At 44.5% G+C, this 16,353-nt stretch overlaps 1 protein-coding gene across 3 annotated transcripts; it reads left to right on the forward strand.

The window, feature by feature from the left end:
* Nucleotides 1-3,988: 3,988 nt before the first annotated feature.
* On the forward strand, nucleotides 3,989-11,010 carry LOC123191485 (villin-1). 3 transcript variants are annotated; one of them, XM_044604204.1, is made up of 20 exons: nucleotides 3,989-4,230; nucleotides 4,685-4,784; nucleotides 4,886-4,954; nucleotides 5,074-5,310; nucleotides 5,401-5,578; nucleotides 5,663-5,798; nucleotides 5,883-6,045; nucleotides 6,315-6,465; nucleotides 6,555-6,640; nucleotides 6,709-6,864; nucleotides 7,072-7,140; nucleotides 7,253-7,321; nucleotides 7,418-7,555; nucleotides 7,690-7,818; nucleotides 7,921-8,068; nucleotides 8,155-8,165; nucleotides 8,278-8,418; nucleotides 8,493-8,630; nucleotides 8,763-8,825; nucleotides 9,486-11,010. In XM_044604204.1, the coding sequence occupies exons 1-20, from the start codon at nucleotides 4,178-4,180 to the stop codon at nucleotides 9,828-9,830; spliced, it is 2,580 nt and encodes an 859-aa protein (XP_044460139.1). In that variant the 5' UTR covers nucleotides 3,989-4,177; the 3' UTR covers nucleotides 9,831-11,010. The 3 variants fall into 3 exon arrangements, with proteins under 3 accessions (XP_044460139.1, XP_044460148.1, XP_044460143.1); XM_044604213.1 differs by lacking the exon at nucleotides 9,486-11,010 and having other exon boundaries at nucleotides 8,763-8,918; XM_044604208.1 differs by lacking the exon at nucleotides 3,989-4,230 and having other exon boundaries at nucleotides 5,078-5,310.
* The last annotated feature ends 5,343 nt before the right edge of the window (nucleotides 11,011-16,353 follow it).

A 16,353-nucleotide genomic window follows, 5' to 3' on the forward strand; every position in this document is an offset into this window, starting at 1 on the left:
CTAGCTTGAATGCTTCTATACTGTAACAGGAGTGCACCAAACTCTCAGGATCAATCCTCTCATGTCTGCAGCATGCAATTGCATGGTGACATGGAACTCCACTAAGATCCCACTTTTTGCATGTACAGCTCTCTTCCTTCATGTCAACAATGTATGTCATGTTCCTGTTGTCAACCTGAAAGATGCCATCACCAGCCCCTGAAACCATGCATGTAGCTGACAGCTCTATGTTCTTCTCAATTCTTTTCCTAATTTTTGGGCATATTGAGCCAGGCCAGGCCAGGCCTCTGCCTCTTTTCTTTTGTTGTAGAACCTGACCATGAGCTGTGTTTTGATCTTGTCAATCATTGATCTGAGATGCATCTCCCTAGCCTCAAGAATATATTTGTTGAAAACCTCACAGTTGTTGTTCAGAAGGATATCACACTTGACCAATTCTCTTTGGAAGCCCTAACCCAAGTGTTGGGTGGTAGCTGCTCAAGCCACTTGTATGCTTCTAGGCTTATGACCTTCATTTCCTCCATGCTTGCAGCCCACAGTTCAGGTGTTGTGCTCCTTGCACACTTCCATAACTAGTTTTTAAGAACATCTCCTTTGTGTGTTTGCTGAAAATTCTGCCATATATGCCTAACACAGTGTCTGTGCTCTGCATCAGGAAAGTGTTGCCTCACTCCCTTGATCAGGCCCTTTTGCTTGTCTGACATTATAGTCCATGGGTCCATGTTTACAATTCCCAAGTCACTCTTCAGATTTGACAGAAACCATTTCCATGTGTCAGTGTTCTCTACCTCAACAACTGCAAAAGCTCTAGGGTAAATGCAGTCATTAGGATCCATGCCAACAGCATATAACATAACACCTCCATACTTTGTCTTCAGGTGGCATCCATCCAAACAAATGACAGGCCTACAAGCTTGCATGAAACCCCTTTTGCAGGCATCCAGAGAGAAATAACAACTTGCAAATATGCCATTACTGACACCCACATAGAAAGAACTCCCTGGGTTTGATCTTCTGAATTCTTGTGCATAATCCCACATGCCGTTGTACTGCTCCAACTCATCTCCTTCAATAACTTTTTTCACTAACCTCTTAGCCCTTCTAAGCTTGCTTCTTGTTGCTGTCATGTTCCAATCTTTCTGAACCACCCTTGCAAAAAAATTCATATTCATGTTTTCATCTGCTCTGAAAGAATCAAGATATTTTCCAGCCATAAAAGGAGCAGTGAATGACTTAACACACCATTTCTTTATGCATGTATGCCTTGGGTTGTATTTCTTGATCATGAAGCAGTTGATTCTCCCATCAAATGATGCAGACAAGGTCCAAGGGCACCCATCTTCACAAATGGCATTCAGCCTTTTCCTATCATTTCTAGGGCATTTAATGTCAACTCTATCCTGGTAGCTGTACTCTTTGATAGCTTTCCTCAGGAACTCAACAGATCCAAAGGTCTGGCCAACTTGAAACTGTGGTTTAGTCAGGTCTTCCTCTCTAAAACTTTTGAAATTCAGCTTCACCTTATCTTCATCAGAGGATGGCAGACAAATATCCACATCTTTAGTAGGATCATCAACTTCTTCTTGGACTGCTGGTCCTTTGCCCTTCTCACAATCAACATATTTGTCAAACAAGTCATCATCATCCTGCAGATCAATGTCTGAATCAACAATTTTGTGGAATGTAATCTTCATCTGAATCCTGCACTACTGAACAACCAACTGTGTCTGCTGCATCCATGTTCAAAAACCTACAGGATTTCCTTGCCCTAAACTCAAACTGAGATGAAAGGTAAGTAGTTCCAGGCTGGGGTGGACTTGGTATGAAATCATCTTCTTCTGACTCTGCTGCACTTTCTGACTCTGCTTCATCTTGCTCATGCTCTTGATCATGCTCATGCTCTTGATCATGTTGAGGCAGCTCCTGTTCCACTTGAGGGAGCTCAGCCTGCTCCTGTTCCACTAGGGTGAGCTGAGCCTGCTCCTCTTGCTGCTGTTGTGTCTGCTCTGCTTGCTGCTAGTGTGCATTCTCCTTCTTTGGCCTAATGCCACTGAACCTGACAATTGGAGGATCCTCATCATCAGAGTGGACTTGAACAACAGAAACATATGATCTCATGCTCTCATCATGATCAAGAAATATCTGTTGGAAGTGGTTGCCATTTAGAACACAATCCTTCATGTTTTCTGTCATAGTGTTGTCCCCTATCTTGATCTCTCTTAATCCATTCTTATACACTGTCAATCCAGGAACACACCAATAAGCCCTGATCCTGCCCTCAAACTCATATCCAATTTCCTCCACTAGACTGGCAACAACATTAGGTGTCCAATTATCTATGTCACAGTAATCATACCAAATGGAATGACCTTTGTGTTAATCCCTATGCTTGCCAGCACACAGAAAGTACCCACCATGTATGACCTCAACAGGGAAGTGGTTGCTTAAGGGTCCTCCAAAATAATCAAGTTGAAAAAGTTCAGACATTTCAGACTACAGAGAGGTTCAGACATTTTAGACTACAGTTCAGACATTCAGACTTTTTTACCTTTTCAGAAAGAAAAACAGAGATTCATGGCTCCAATTAACAAATGTATGATCTTACAGGTCGAAAAGCAACCATCTTTGGTAAATCTGACACAATGTAATTGCAAATTACAACAATTTTTGCTCCAATTAACACTCTGACACTAAAAGCAAACTTTACTGCTTAAACCCTAGACCCCTGGACCGATGAAAAATTGGGGGGAGAAAGAACCTTAACCACTCCAGATCTCTGCAAACATGGCCATCTACTGCAAACCCCCCATGACACAGCCCTAGTTTTGGCCTGCCACAAAGATCTTCAAGAAACTGCTAAAACCCTACCACCCCACACCCAATCCGTCAAAGAGTTGAACGAACGGCCAAACCCTAGCTCGTACGCGCAATTGATGCGGCCAGGAACTCTTTACGGGAGCTAAATTGCACAGATCGATCAACGGAGCTGCTGGCAACGGCGACGTACCGTACAGGGGCGGCGAGGCATCATCACGACGACGCGAAGGAGCAAGAGGCACGTCGCGCAGGCCCCTCCAGAACGGCGCGGACGGCGGCGACTCAGCGTCCGACGACGTGCTCATGGAGCCGTTGTCGATGCCGACGAGCAAACGCACTACCTCGGCAGCGACGACGAGCCGAGAGGGTGCAGGAGCAGAGAGGGTGCGGGAGCAGAGAGGGTGGGTGCGACCGGGTGCGGTCCGACCAGGTGCGGGGCGTTTAATGACCAGGTGTTGGCGCATTTGCAAAAAAAAAAAACGGAACTACTAGTATTAACCCCCCCTCCCCCGGACCAGGTGCTGCACATGTGGCGGTCAAAGCTTAGCTGGCAACGGCTGACTCGGCCAAGTCAGCGAATACGTAGCTCAATTCGTATATACGGACCAAAGTGAATCCTCTGCGTAAGTATATGGACTGTAGTTCGGATATTTTGTAGTGGTACTTAAGTGTCAGCTTGCTCAAGTTTTGTGACCTATGCTGAATTTTTCTCTATCTGAATTATGCTAGTTAATGCTCTGTTTATACTCTGTTGTGCTTATGATGTGTGATGCCGAAGTGTGGTGGTAACCTCATCAACTAGCCGAAGAGGTTACCACACACCAGACGTTGCATACAACCAAACACCATGTCTTGTGTTTATCCACTAACATGCAGACAACCAAACACCAGGTAGTGTGGTTCGTACCATGCAGGCAACCAAACAACATGCATATGGTGCATCTGAGGCTGCATTTGCATAGACAAATTGGGTGGAGAAGTGTATATAATGCGGGTATTGTAGCGCACGGCAACCAAACACACCCTAAGTGACACAATTGTTGATTGCGGAGATGCCCCTACAACACGGGGAGTGCGAGTCAGACAGCACGGTAAATTCGCACGTCACGCCCTTCAAGGCAAAGCAATGGACGCGCCCTCGATTTCTCTCTCCATTACCTTTCTCGGCTCTGGTGGAGCCCGCTGGAGGGGAAAGTGCGTAATTGTTTAGCCTCTGCAGCTCCACCAAACTTCACTACCAGCTGCTTGCTCACCTTTCCTTTTCTTCTTTTCTTCATCTTCTTCCTCCCCTGCTCTGCTCACTTGTTTGGTGGGGGCGAGCTCGCATTGCCTCCTCTTGCTGCAGTCCTTCCGAGGGGCCATGTCGACAATGAAGGGCGTCGACGACGAGTTCCTCGGCGTCGGCGACAAGCCGTACGTCCCCTCCTCCTGCTCCCTAACCCCTCGCCCTCTTTGCTGTTCTTTTTCTTTTTTTTCAGTTGTTCTCTCGAACTAGATTCCGGGCAAAGCTTGGATCAGCATTTGAATATGCCTCCCTGATTCATTCACTTCCCCCCTCTCATCTAATTTTACCCTTTCGCTTCAGAAAATGCCACTGTTAATTTTTCTTTTTTACCGGGGAGCAGCAGCACTGCAATAACGCTGCTCTGTTACTACTTAAGATTTGTATAAGCAAAGATAATTGCTTGGAACTCTCTAATCAGGGAGGGAATGTGGAAATAAATTTCGTGGCTTCAAAAGTTTTGTGCGTCAAGCAATATTATTCTTCATTTTACCTCAGTGCTGTAAATGTTAGGCAGTATAAATCTAGCTTAGGCTGTACAATTTTTTATTAAAATTTTAACTTTAAATCAATATAATATTCCAGAGGGCTGGATATCTGGTGTATTATGGGCACCAATGTAGTCCCAATTGCAAAATCCTTCCATGGCAAGTTCTACACTGGGAACTGCTATATCATACTCCATGTAAGTCCTTCTCCAGGGTAGGCTGTTTCAGCTGTAAAATCGTACATTTTATTAGCCTATTTACATCACTGAGTAATTTCAAATGTTGTACAATGTTTCAGACAGCTGAAGTCAAGAGCGGAACTCGAAGGCATAATGTGCATTACTGGATAGGGGAGGAGGCCAAAGAGGTGTGCGTGTTACGACCACATCAATTAATTGGGCCCTCTTGTCACTCTTTTCTTAAAAATGCCTTTTGCTTATGACTTACTTTGTGTCCTGCTGTCCATCCTGCATTGTGGTCACCTAGGAAGATTGTTTGATGGCCTCTGACAAGGCCGTTGAGTTGGATGCGGCGCTGGGCTCTCACGCGATCCAGTACAGGGAAACACAAGGCGAAGAATCCGACAAGTTCTTGTCATACTTCAAACCATGCATCATCCCTGTACAAGGTAGCTTCTCTTCGCACTGGAGAAGATCTGGGGATGAATGCGACGGGACCACGATGTTTCGGTGCGAAGGAGAGCATGTAGCTCGTCTAAGAGAAGTAAAAATTGCTAAACCAAAGAATTTTCAGCACATCTTAGTGAGTCAATGTAAGACTACTAACGACTGACAACTCTGATGATGTTTGTAGGTTCCATTTTCGCGGTCCTCTCTGGATCATAAGGCGGCATTTATAGTGGACACACCATCCAAGATTTTCCTTTTCAGCGGTTGTCATTCTTGCATACAAACAAGGGCTATGGCACTAGATGTCATAAAGCATCTGAGAGAAAACCGACACTGCGGCAGATGTGAGATCGGGATAATAGGTAGTGTTGAATGAAATTACATCTTCCATTAGCAAGGATAGAATATTCTTAGGTTTTTATTTTTGTTTGTTACTGATTGTATAGAGGATGGAAAGCTTGCTGGTGATTCAGATGCTGGTGAGTTTTGGAACCTCTTTGGAGGCTATGCGCCTATTCCTCGTGATGTACCAGACGCAGCCAATGGGGGACCGATGACTACCTCACCCAAGAAACTTTTTTGGTGACTTCCCCCGCTTAATTCAGACTCCATTAGTAACCTTGAGTTAGTATGTAAAACTATATTTGTAAACTTTCCTGTATGTAGGATTAACAAGAGAATCCTTGTTCCCATGGAGACACATGTTTTAGAAAGAGAAATGCTGAAGTCCGACAGAAGTTACATACTGGACTGTGGAGCTGAAATATTCTTGTGGATAGGGATGACAACACTAGTTTCAGAGAAGAAGACATCTGCTACCGCATTAGAGGTAAGCATAAGGATACCTGATTATTTTCCTTTTTGCTATCATTGCATATCTGCTAGTTATTTTGTAGGCTAACTTGGTAGGAAAGTTCCTACCAGAACCACAATTGTTTTCTTAATATGCTCATATGCAGATATTTGTTATCTTCAGAAAAAATATAGTTCAGATGAGTTACAACCATAGAAGAAACAGACGAGGGCTGCTAACATGTTTGATTAGTGCTATCTACTTAAGTCTTTCCATAAGCTTGAAACAAATTCTTATTTTTGTAGGAGTACGTACACTTACAAGACAGATCATCAATTGGCCGCACTGTTATAATGACTGAAGGTCATGAAATTGTCGATTTTAAGCTGCATTTTCAGCATTGGCCTAAGAATGTTGTGCAGAAGTTGTACGAGGCAGGGCGGGAGAAAGTGGCAGGTGTGAGGACCATAGTAATTTTCTGTAACTATTGGTTTCATTAAATCTGCGAATATCATGGCAAGGTCTAATGCAGAATTATGTTGCAGCAATTTTCAAGCATCAGGGATATGATGTTGCAGAAATTCCAGATGATAAACCTCGGCAGCTCATCAGTAGTAATGGTTGTCTGAAGGTAAAATTCATTGCCTAGATGTGATGCATACGTGAATCCGTCTTTTAACAAAATAGGATATACCACAGGTCTGGCTGGTGGACCGTGGTTGTGTAACACTCCTTTGCACCGAGGAGCTGGAGCAACTTTACAACGGAGATTGCTATATCATACAGTACAGCTACGCTGAAGATGGAAAAGATTATCATCTGTTCCTTGCTTGGTTTGGACAAGATAGTGTACAGGTTTACTCTTTGCTAGTCTTGTGTAAATCAAAGGCACTTTTTCATATTTTCCCTTGCTAAGGAACACTTCCACTAATCAGAAATTAAAGCCATTAACATGGTCAGCTGCAGCCATGCTACTGAGATAGTGTTTGGTTCTGTTTACGCATATAGCATGTTGTCAGTAGTTTGCATGTTACTTAAATTAGTTTGTGAATTTGGCTGCAGGAAGATAGAGTTGCCACAGTTTCATTGATGCCAAGCATGGCTGATTCAGTCAAAGGACGTGCAGTTGTGGTGAGCTAATTCACTCCTTAGTCCCACTCTAAATCCTGGCGTTGACAAAAAATAAAACCAGAGTCTTTGCCATGCTATTCAAGTATCACTCAATTGCGAAGTGCAATTTCAGGGGCAAGTGCTTGAGGGCAGAGAACCAGAGTTGTTTTTCCTAGTATTCAAGTCACTGATCATATTCAAGGTATACTTCTCATGATGCGTGGTTCATGTACTTGGATGTTAATGAAGGGATGCATACTTGGATATGAATGCTGGAGTTTCTCATCTTCGTTTGCAGGGTGGCAGGAGTACTGCATATAAGAACTCTATTCTGCAGAAAAGCAATAGAACTGAACTGTACCAGAAAGATGGGGCCGCATTATTCCGGGTTCAAGGGCTGAGACCTGATTGCATACAAGCCATTCAGGTTCATCTGGTGAGTTAGGGCAAAACCATAATACAAATGCATATTCAGAGTTAGCCTTTTACGCCAAATCACACTTAAATATCATTTAATCCTCTGTTGTTCTAAATCATCCTATGGTTACTGGATTACTTACTGAATTGCAGGCTGCAAGTTCGCTTAATTTGTCACACTGTTACATTTTGCAAGACGGCGCTTCTTTCTTTACATGGCTAGGAAGTCTTTCTTCACCCAGTGACCATGTTCTACTTGATAGAATGATGGATAAGTTGTGTGTAAGGATAACACTGCAAACAAACCCCTTTGTGTCTTATTACAATATTTCTATAGATTGTAATGTATTCACCTTATGGACTATATTTAGTGCTATTTTGCAGCCACTGAAGCAATCATTGTTAGTAAGAGAAGGTTCTGAACCTGACCGTTTCTGGACAACATTAGGAGGAAGATCAGAATACTCCAAAGAAAAGTGTGTCAAGGGTTGGCCAACAGATCCACATCTGTATACGTGTACTTTTCAACAATGTGCGTGCAATAGTGTTGTATATTTTTCCTTCCAATAGCCTCTGCGCATAAGATCAGTTCTGACCCTGCTATATGATTGTTTTCAGGTCTGTTCAAGGTTAGTGCTATGTTACAATGAACCACAGGAAATGAAGGATACATCCGACTCGTACCTTGTTGATTTCTGTTGAAAAGGTTGAATAATTTCTTCTGGTATTCCATTCTTCCAGGCAAAGGAGGTATTCAGCTTCTCGCAGGATGACCTGGCAACTGAGGAGACGTTGATACTGGACTGCGGCGAACAAATCTTCGTCTGGGTTGGACTTCACTCAGGTGTCACGTCCAAGGAGCACGCCCTCGACTTCGGCAAGGTCCTAGTGTTTCCAACTTGTGATTGTGCGACAGGGAAATCACAAAACTCAGTGTGCTTCTCTATTACCTGCAGATGTTCCTTCAGGCAGGCATTGCTTGGGATGGACCACGGTCGATCACTGACACAACCGTGTATGCTGTCGCGGAAGGCGATGAACCTGCATTTTTCACCAGCTTCTTCAACTGGGATAGCTCAAAACAAGCTGCAGCTGTAAGTGCTACTGAAGTGCACATCAATGCCGGCTTCATTTTTTAGTTGTTCACATATCTCATAAAATTAGGCTGCACACTGGATCAATTCAAGATCAATCTAATGACTAGTTTCTGTATTTGTTGCATGTAGATGCTGGGCAACTCATTTGAGAGGAAGCTGGCAATGCTGAAAGGGCTTTCACCAAAATTGGAGGTTATAGTTTATTACCTTATCTCACCAATTTTCTTCAAAACAACCTGTCTCAACAGTGAAAGTTTGCCTGAAGACTAATATTTTAACTATCAGCTGAAAACTAGTACTCCCTGTGTTTTTATTTACTCTGCATATTAGAGTTGACTGAAGCCAAACTTCATAAAGTTTGACCAAGTTTATAGAAAACAATATAGACATTTATCATAATAAATCTATACGATGTGAAAGTACATTTAATAATAAATGTAATGTTGTTGATTTGTTATTGTATATCTTAATATTTTTGTATATAAACTTGGTCAAAGTTTGTAAAACTTGACTTTGACCAAAGCTAATATGCGAACTAAATAAAAACGGAGGGAGTACCATCTCCGTGCAAACCCCATGGAATCCACATTTATAAAATTTGGGGAAAATCTAAAAGAACCTGTTAAATGCCGGAATATAATTTAATCGCATTTTGAGGATATAAAAAATCTACGTGAATAGTGATCTAGTGCTAGTACTACTGTTTAGCGGTATTTATTTCATTGCTTGCCAATTCCATATCTTCCAAAAATGAAATCGTTATTCCTTTTAAAACTAAGGAAATTAGACATAGTTTCAGTTTGACGTTTGCCACCTGTTCCCAATCTTGAAATTCCCCCTCCTGTGTGACAGTCACCGGACAGGAGCTTGCGCAAGTCTTCGTCGCGAAGACAGGGGATGTTGTCAGAGCCGACGACGCCGGAGCAGCAGCAGCAGCAGCAGCCGGCCGCGAGGAGGACGTTCGGGTCTGCCTCTGCCGGGAGGACCGCTAGGGAGAGACTGCCGCCATCTTCATCGGCAGCGTCGGCGTCGCCGGCAACACCACCCTGGTCTCTCAAGAGCCGCACGTCGTCGTCGCCGTCGACGCCAGCAACGGCGCGGCGGCTCTTCCCTTCCTCCTCGCTGCACGCGCCGGGGACAGCGGCCGCACATCTCCCCTCCCCTACGGCCATAGGGAGTCCTGGTCGACGACGGTGAGCAGAGCTCCCTGGTGCACACCGGAGGAGGATAGGTGAAACCTGTACCTGTACTGTAACATACGCCCGATATTGAGAGAAGTGCATATTACACCCCCCCAAATTCTAGCCCTAGTCTAATATACACCCCCCAACTTCAATACCATCTAATATACATCCCCCAACTCTCAAAACTGGCCATAATTCAACCATCCCCTCCCTGTTGCCCGGTTTTGACCCAGTTTGACCGGTTTTGACTGAGTGAATAGTAAAAATGAAATTTTAAAAACCATAAATACTTTTTTTGAAAAAATTCAAAAAAGTTCCAAGTTTTTTTCACCGTGTGAACAGTAAATTTAAAAAAAAATCACCTTTTCATGCTTCAGCATGTTTGGACACCTGAGTAAATTCGAGATGTCCGTAAATTCGATTTTTTTTCAAAATTTCAGCTTGGTGAACAGTAAAATTGATTTTTTGTAAAAAACCCTTTTTTTTTGCATGGATGATGTTTGAGCGCGTGGTGATTTTTTTTGGATTTTTTCCCGAATTACTGTTCACCATGCTGAAAATTTTGAATTTTTTTCGAATTTACGGACATCTCAAATTTACTCACGTGTCCAAACATGCTGAAAAGGTGATTTTTTTTAATTTACTGTTCACGCGGTGAAAAAACTTGAAACTTTTTTAAATTTTTTCAAAAAAAGTATTTCTGTTTTTTAAGTTTTTATTTTTTACTGTTCACTTAGTCAAAACCGGTTAAACTGGGTCAAAACCGGTCCACAGGGAGGGGAGGGTTGAATTCTAGCCGGTTTTGAGAGTTGGGGGTGTATTTTAGACGGTATTGAAGTTGAGGGGTGTATATTAGACTAAGGCTAGAGTTGGGGGTGTAATATGCACTTCTCTCCCCGATATTTGCTTGCCCATCAGAGAATGTGATTTCGCCTCGTCCTAGGCTAATCAGAACGAAAATGTCATAGAAACTAGTACTCCATCCGTTCGTTTTTATAAGATGTTTTGGACAGCCAGATTTGAACTATTTTGGGCATTGTTAGAATTTTCTAAAACGTCTTATAAAAGTGAATAGAGAAAGTATTATATATGCCAACTAAGTATTTTTGATGAGATGGCACACATTTAAATATCATTGTATGATACCGTATGAAGTAAGATGCATAGTAATAAATTGAGTAACTATGTATCAAGATATGATGTTATGCATTATGGAGGTAGAACACACCATTTCCTCTCAGCTTCCTTCTTGTCTTTTTCTTTTGACCTTCTCCGTGGTTCCTTCTCTGTTCGCTCGGCCATGTCGGTGCCCCTATTCCTGACTTGTTGTGATCACCACGCCAGTTCTTCAGTGCACGCGGACACTGATGAGGGTACTGCACCGGCTACTTTTAAGAGAGGCAAAAAGTAGCTTTGTGAGCTAAGGGCCGGCCTGATCCCGGAGCTTCGCCGCCAGCGTCGCTGGCTGGGGAAGTGATGGAAGAGGTGTTGGAAATACGCCCTAGAGGCAATAATAAATATATTACCTATTCTTGACTTGTTGTGATCACCACGCCAATTCTTCAGTGCATGCGGACACCGAAGAGGGGTTACTCGTGGACACTGCATCAACTACTTTTGAGAGAGGCAAAAAGTAGCTTTGTGAGCTCAGGGCCGGCTTGATCCTGGAGCTTCTCCGCCAGCGTCTCTAGCTGGGGAAGTGATGGGAGAGGTGTTGGAAATGCGCCCTAAAGGCAATAATAAATATGTTATTATCATATTTTGTTGTTCATGATAAATGTTTATTATCCATGTTAGAATTGTATTGACCGAAAACTTAAATACATGTGTGGATGAATAAACAAACACCGTGTTCCTATTGAGCCTCTACTAGACTAGCTCGTTGATTAAAGATGGTTAAGATTTTCTGACCATAGACATGAGTTGTCATTTAATAATGGGATCACATCATTAGAAGAATGATGTCATGGACATACCCAACCATAAGCTTAGCATCAGATCATATCACTTAGTTTAATTGCTACAACTTTAGTCATGTCAAGTATATGTTTCTTAGACCATGAAATCGTGCCACTCCCTAATACCAGAAGAATACTTTGTGTGTATCAGAAGTCACTTCGTAACTGGGTGATCATAAAGATGCTCTCCAGCTATCTCGGAAAGTGTTTGATGCGGAGCATCCCACGATCATCCCCATGGACCTACCTTCGTCTCCCCAAGTGCCAAGTGGACCGACAACACGAGCACGTGCAAAAGCTATCGAGACCGAGGTGACATCTCTTTTTAATGAGCTTCCGTATGAACCACATGAAACATGGCTACTACCTCAATCGAAAATGCTATGTGTGCTTAGGTACGAAGAAGGCCTCCTCGGAAACACTCGAAATGAAGACCAAGCCCCAGGAAGGCGCGCAAAGGAGCACGACGGAAGGAACCGCTGGAAGTCTACAGCGACCGGACATCCGGCCCATGGCCCGAACATCTGGCACCTGAAGACAAGAGCAACAACAGCAAGGAAGCCGCTGCGAAGCTCCAGGAGCCTGACATCCGGCTCTGGCCCGGACATCTGGCCTAAAAGCCCCAGAGATATCCGGCTGAGCTCGTGAAATCCGGCTCCCGGACACCAGTACCGTGACCAGCGGCCAGGCCGAACATTCGGCCCCGACCCTGGACATTCGGCGACCTGCGAAGCCCCAGACATCCGGCACCTATGCATGCCTAACCGGGCCAGACGCCCATGTATCCCCTCTCCTCCTCTCCTATCATGTGGCACACTGTATATAGACCCCCAGGTCCTCCTAGTTATGGTTAGCAAAGTATACTGAGATATTTTAGAGGGCTTTGGTCATCTACCACTCCTTTGGAGATCAAGACCTCCTAGGAGGAGATTGATACGTCTCCAACGCATCTATTATTTTTTATTGTTCCATGCTATTAAAGTATCAATCTTGGATGTTTTATATACATTTGCAAGCAACTTTATATCATTTTTGGGGCTAAGCTATTAACCTAGTGCCCAGTGCCAGCTGTTGTTTTTTGCTTGTTTTTGGTTTCGCAGAATATCAGTACCAAACGAAGTCCAAATGCCACAAATTTTTTTGGAGATTTTTTCTGGACATAATGAACACTTGAAGCTTCGGGAGAAGACCAGGCATGGGAGCATGGGCCCACCACCCCCAGGGCGGGCCCAGGGGGTTGCCGGGCCCTGATGGGTGGTGGGGCTCCTGAGGCTCCGTCTGACCTAATTCCGCCTCTATAAACACCCATAAATCCCGAAACCCTCGGAGGAGTCCACGAAATACTTTTTTTGCTGCCGCAAGTTCCAGACCATGAGATCCTATCTAGAGGCCTTTTCGGCACTCTGCTGGAGGGGGAAACAATCATGGAGGGGTTCTTCATCAACCTTGTCACCCCTCCGATGATGCGTGAATAGTTTATTACAGACCTACGGGTCCATAGTTAGTAGCTAGATGGCTACTTCTCTCTCTATGTTCTTCAATACAATGCTCTCCTTGATGTTCTTGGAGTTCTATCCGATGCAATTTTTTTGCAGTGTGTTTGTTGAGATATGATGAATTGTGAGTTTATGATCAGATCTATCCATGAATTTTATTTGGGTTCTCTATGAACTCTTTTATGCATGATTAATATAGCCTCGTATTTCTTCTCCAATTTATTGGTTTGGTTTGGCACACATCCTTGTTGCTACATCGGCACACATCAAATCCAATAGTGACATTGTTTATCCCAAGATTTATGTTGCTACATCGGCCTCATGGTGAACTGTGTTATATGATTACGTAAACATAAGACAATCGAGGCACTTTTAGCAAACAAAAGACATGAGAGGCCTGGTGTAACGCCCCGAATGTAACTTTCCATATTTGTAACTCCGACTCTTGCCATTTTCGGCTATGTGATATGATATTCCCTTCGTGGTTGGGTTTTTGTCTTCGTTTTCCATTTTTTTCATGTCACACATTTCATATCATGTCATCATGTGCATCTCATTTGCATACATGTTCGTCTCATGCATCCGAGCATTTTCCCTGTTGTCTGTTTCGCAATCCAACGCTCCCACATGCACCCGGTGCACCACTTGAGGGAGTCCTGGATTAGGGGGTCTCCGGATAGCCAGACTGTTAGACTATGAAGATACAAGATTGAAGACTTCGTCTCGTGTCCGGATGGGACTCTACTTGGCGTGGAAGGCAAGCTAGGCAATACGGATATGGATATCTCCTCCTTTGTAACCGACCTTGTGTAACCCTAACCCTCTCCGGTGTCTATATAAACCGAAGGGTTTTAGTCCGTAGGACAACAACCACAACATACAATCATACCATAGGCTAGCTTCTAGGGTTTAGCCTCTCAGATCTCGTGGTAGATCTACTCTTGTACTACACATGTCATCAATATTAATCAAGCAGGACGTAGGGTTTTACCTCCATCAAGAGGTCCCGAACCTGGGTAAAACATCGTGTCCCCTGCCTCCTGTTACCATCCGGCCTAGACGCACAGTTCGGGACCCCCTACCCGAGATCCGCCGGTTTTGACACCGACATTGGTGCTTTCATTGAGAGTTCCGCTATGCCGTCGCCATTAGGAAGGATGTCTCATCCCGTCTTTAAAGACGGCACTGTTGCTGAGGGAGCTTTGGCTATCGGCCAAACTCTCCGGCTAGGTGGTTTTCTTATGACCGCCTGTTCGACCGCTACGCCGATGATGACTTCTCGGGTCATCAAAAGCAATCTTCATGTCAACTTGGAACTCGCCGAGCAGTTAGATCCAATGGAGCTCTCTTCCCTGAACGAGCTCTTGGATCGCATCGCCGCCCTGGGAGTCGCTACAGACTACGATCAGATTGGGCCTAAACCCGATGTGAGAGAGATCAACTCTCCCCAGGTCACCCATCACATTGCAGTGGTGGAGGAACAATGCGGCAACCCTTCATCTATCTTAAGGACTAGCTATGTCCGGATTCCCAATCCCTCCAAGCCGGATACCCGCGGAGGGGAGGACGTCACTCAAGGCCTGAACCTAGAATCAGGCAGCGGGCTAGATTTATCGGAAAACATCCAAGAATCCAAACTTCCGAGTTCGGAAACTCCTTGGCCCCTGAGTCTCAGATTGGATGAGGATTCGGATTCAATTCCACCCACCCACCCAAACATACGCGATCTATCCCAAATTAGGCAAGAGCCCGAAGAAACAGTACACCATTACTGGGCCAGATTCCTCCTGGTCATGAACATGATAAAGGACTGCCGCGAGGAAGATGCAATTTCATTCTTCTGCAATAATTGCACGGACAAGGGAATCCTCAACGCCATAAGTCGCCGCAAAATTACACGCTTTGCCGACTTGGTGTCCATAGTACAAAAGTATTGTGCGATGGAAAGCACCTGGAAAACCGAAATAAAATTTTGGGATAATCCGGCCCTGAATACAAACCCAGTCCGAAATAAAAGGGTGCATTATAAGAATACACCTGGGTTAACTACCAAAAAGCAAAAGCCCTCCACGGGGCAAGGAACCGTACTGGAGGGATGGCTCAACGGACCCTGCAAAATTCATAGTACAGCGGATGCAATACCAACGCACATCCTTAGAGCATGTTGGATACTCCGGCAGGTGGCCAAAAGTGGTGAGGATCTACTCCTCCAAAATACCACAGAGCACCATCCCGTGGACAACAATATGGTGTTAATGGTCTTTGAGACCTTCGTGTCAAATAATAGACGCAAGCGAACACTCCGCAGCATGGCCGAAATCTGCCACATAGCAGAAATAAATCCTTGGAGTGACACGGCTATTACCTTCAATGCCAGTGACAAACCTAAATTCCGAACAACCCGAGCACCAGTCGCAATCATGGATGGCTTTCGACTCACCAAGGTACTGATGGACGGCGGCGGCGGATTAAACCTCATCTATGAGGAAACTCTTCAAAAGATGGAAATAGACTGGAGCCACATTGAGCAAAGTAGCACAACCTTTAGAGGAATCATCCCCAGTCGAGAAGCACGTTGTGCTGGGAAAATCACACTAGACATGGTATTCGGCACGCCGGATAATTACAGGTTCGAAGAAATTACATTCCAAGCGGCCCCGTTCAGCAGCAGATACCACACTCTATTAGGGCAGGAGGCGTTTACAATCTTCCAAGCCATACCCCATTACGGGTACATGAAGCTCAAAATGCCCGGGCCCAACGGAATCATCACTCTTTCTAGTGATCCGGACATAGCACTCCGCGCCGAAAATAAGACAGCTGCACTGGCCCTTGAGGCACTATCCGAAGCCCTAGCGGCCGAGGAACTAACTGCGCTGCGCTCCATGGTGAACAGGGACGACATGATACTCGATAAAAGATCCAAGTCCACCTCCTTTAAACCGGCAGATGAAATAGTCAAACTCCAAGTCCATCCAACGGACCCTACAAAAACAACTTCCATCGGGGCACAATTAAACCCTGATGTCGACACCGCACTGCGAGAGTTCCTACGCGAGAACTGGGACATTTTTGCCTGACA

This window comes from Triticum aestivum, chromosome 1A (genome assembly GCF_018294505.1).
Source record: "Triticum aestivum cultivar Chinese Spring chromosome 1A, IWGSC CS RefSeq v2.1, whole genome shotgun sequence".
In the NCBI taxonomy this organism is placed as follows: Eukaryota; Viridiplantae; Streptophyta; class Magnoliopsida; order Poales; family Poaceae; genus Triticum; species Triticum aestivum.

What these genes read in the sequence shown, in the direction of transcription:
- LOC123191485 (XM_044604204.1), top strand. Translation starts at nt 4,178, where the DNA reads ATGTCGACAATGAAGGGCGTCGACGACGAGTTCCTCGGCGTCGGCGAC. An exon ending in ACTGCTATATCATACTCCAT is followed by an intron (nt 4,785 to 4,885) that starts GTAAGTCCTTCT and finishes ACAATGTTTCAG; the next exon opens with ACAGCTGAAGTCAAGAGCGG. An exon ending in GGCTTTCACCAAAATTGGAG is followed by an intron (nt 8,826 to 9,485) that starts GTTATAGTTTAT and finishes CCTGTGTGACAG; the next exon opens with TCACCGGACAGGAGCTTGCG.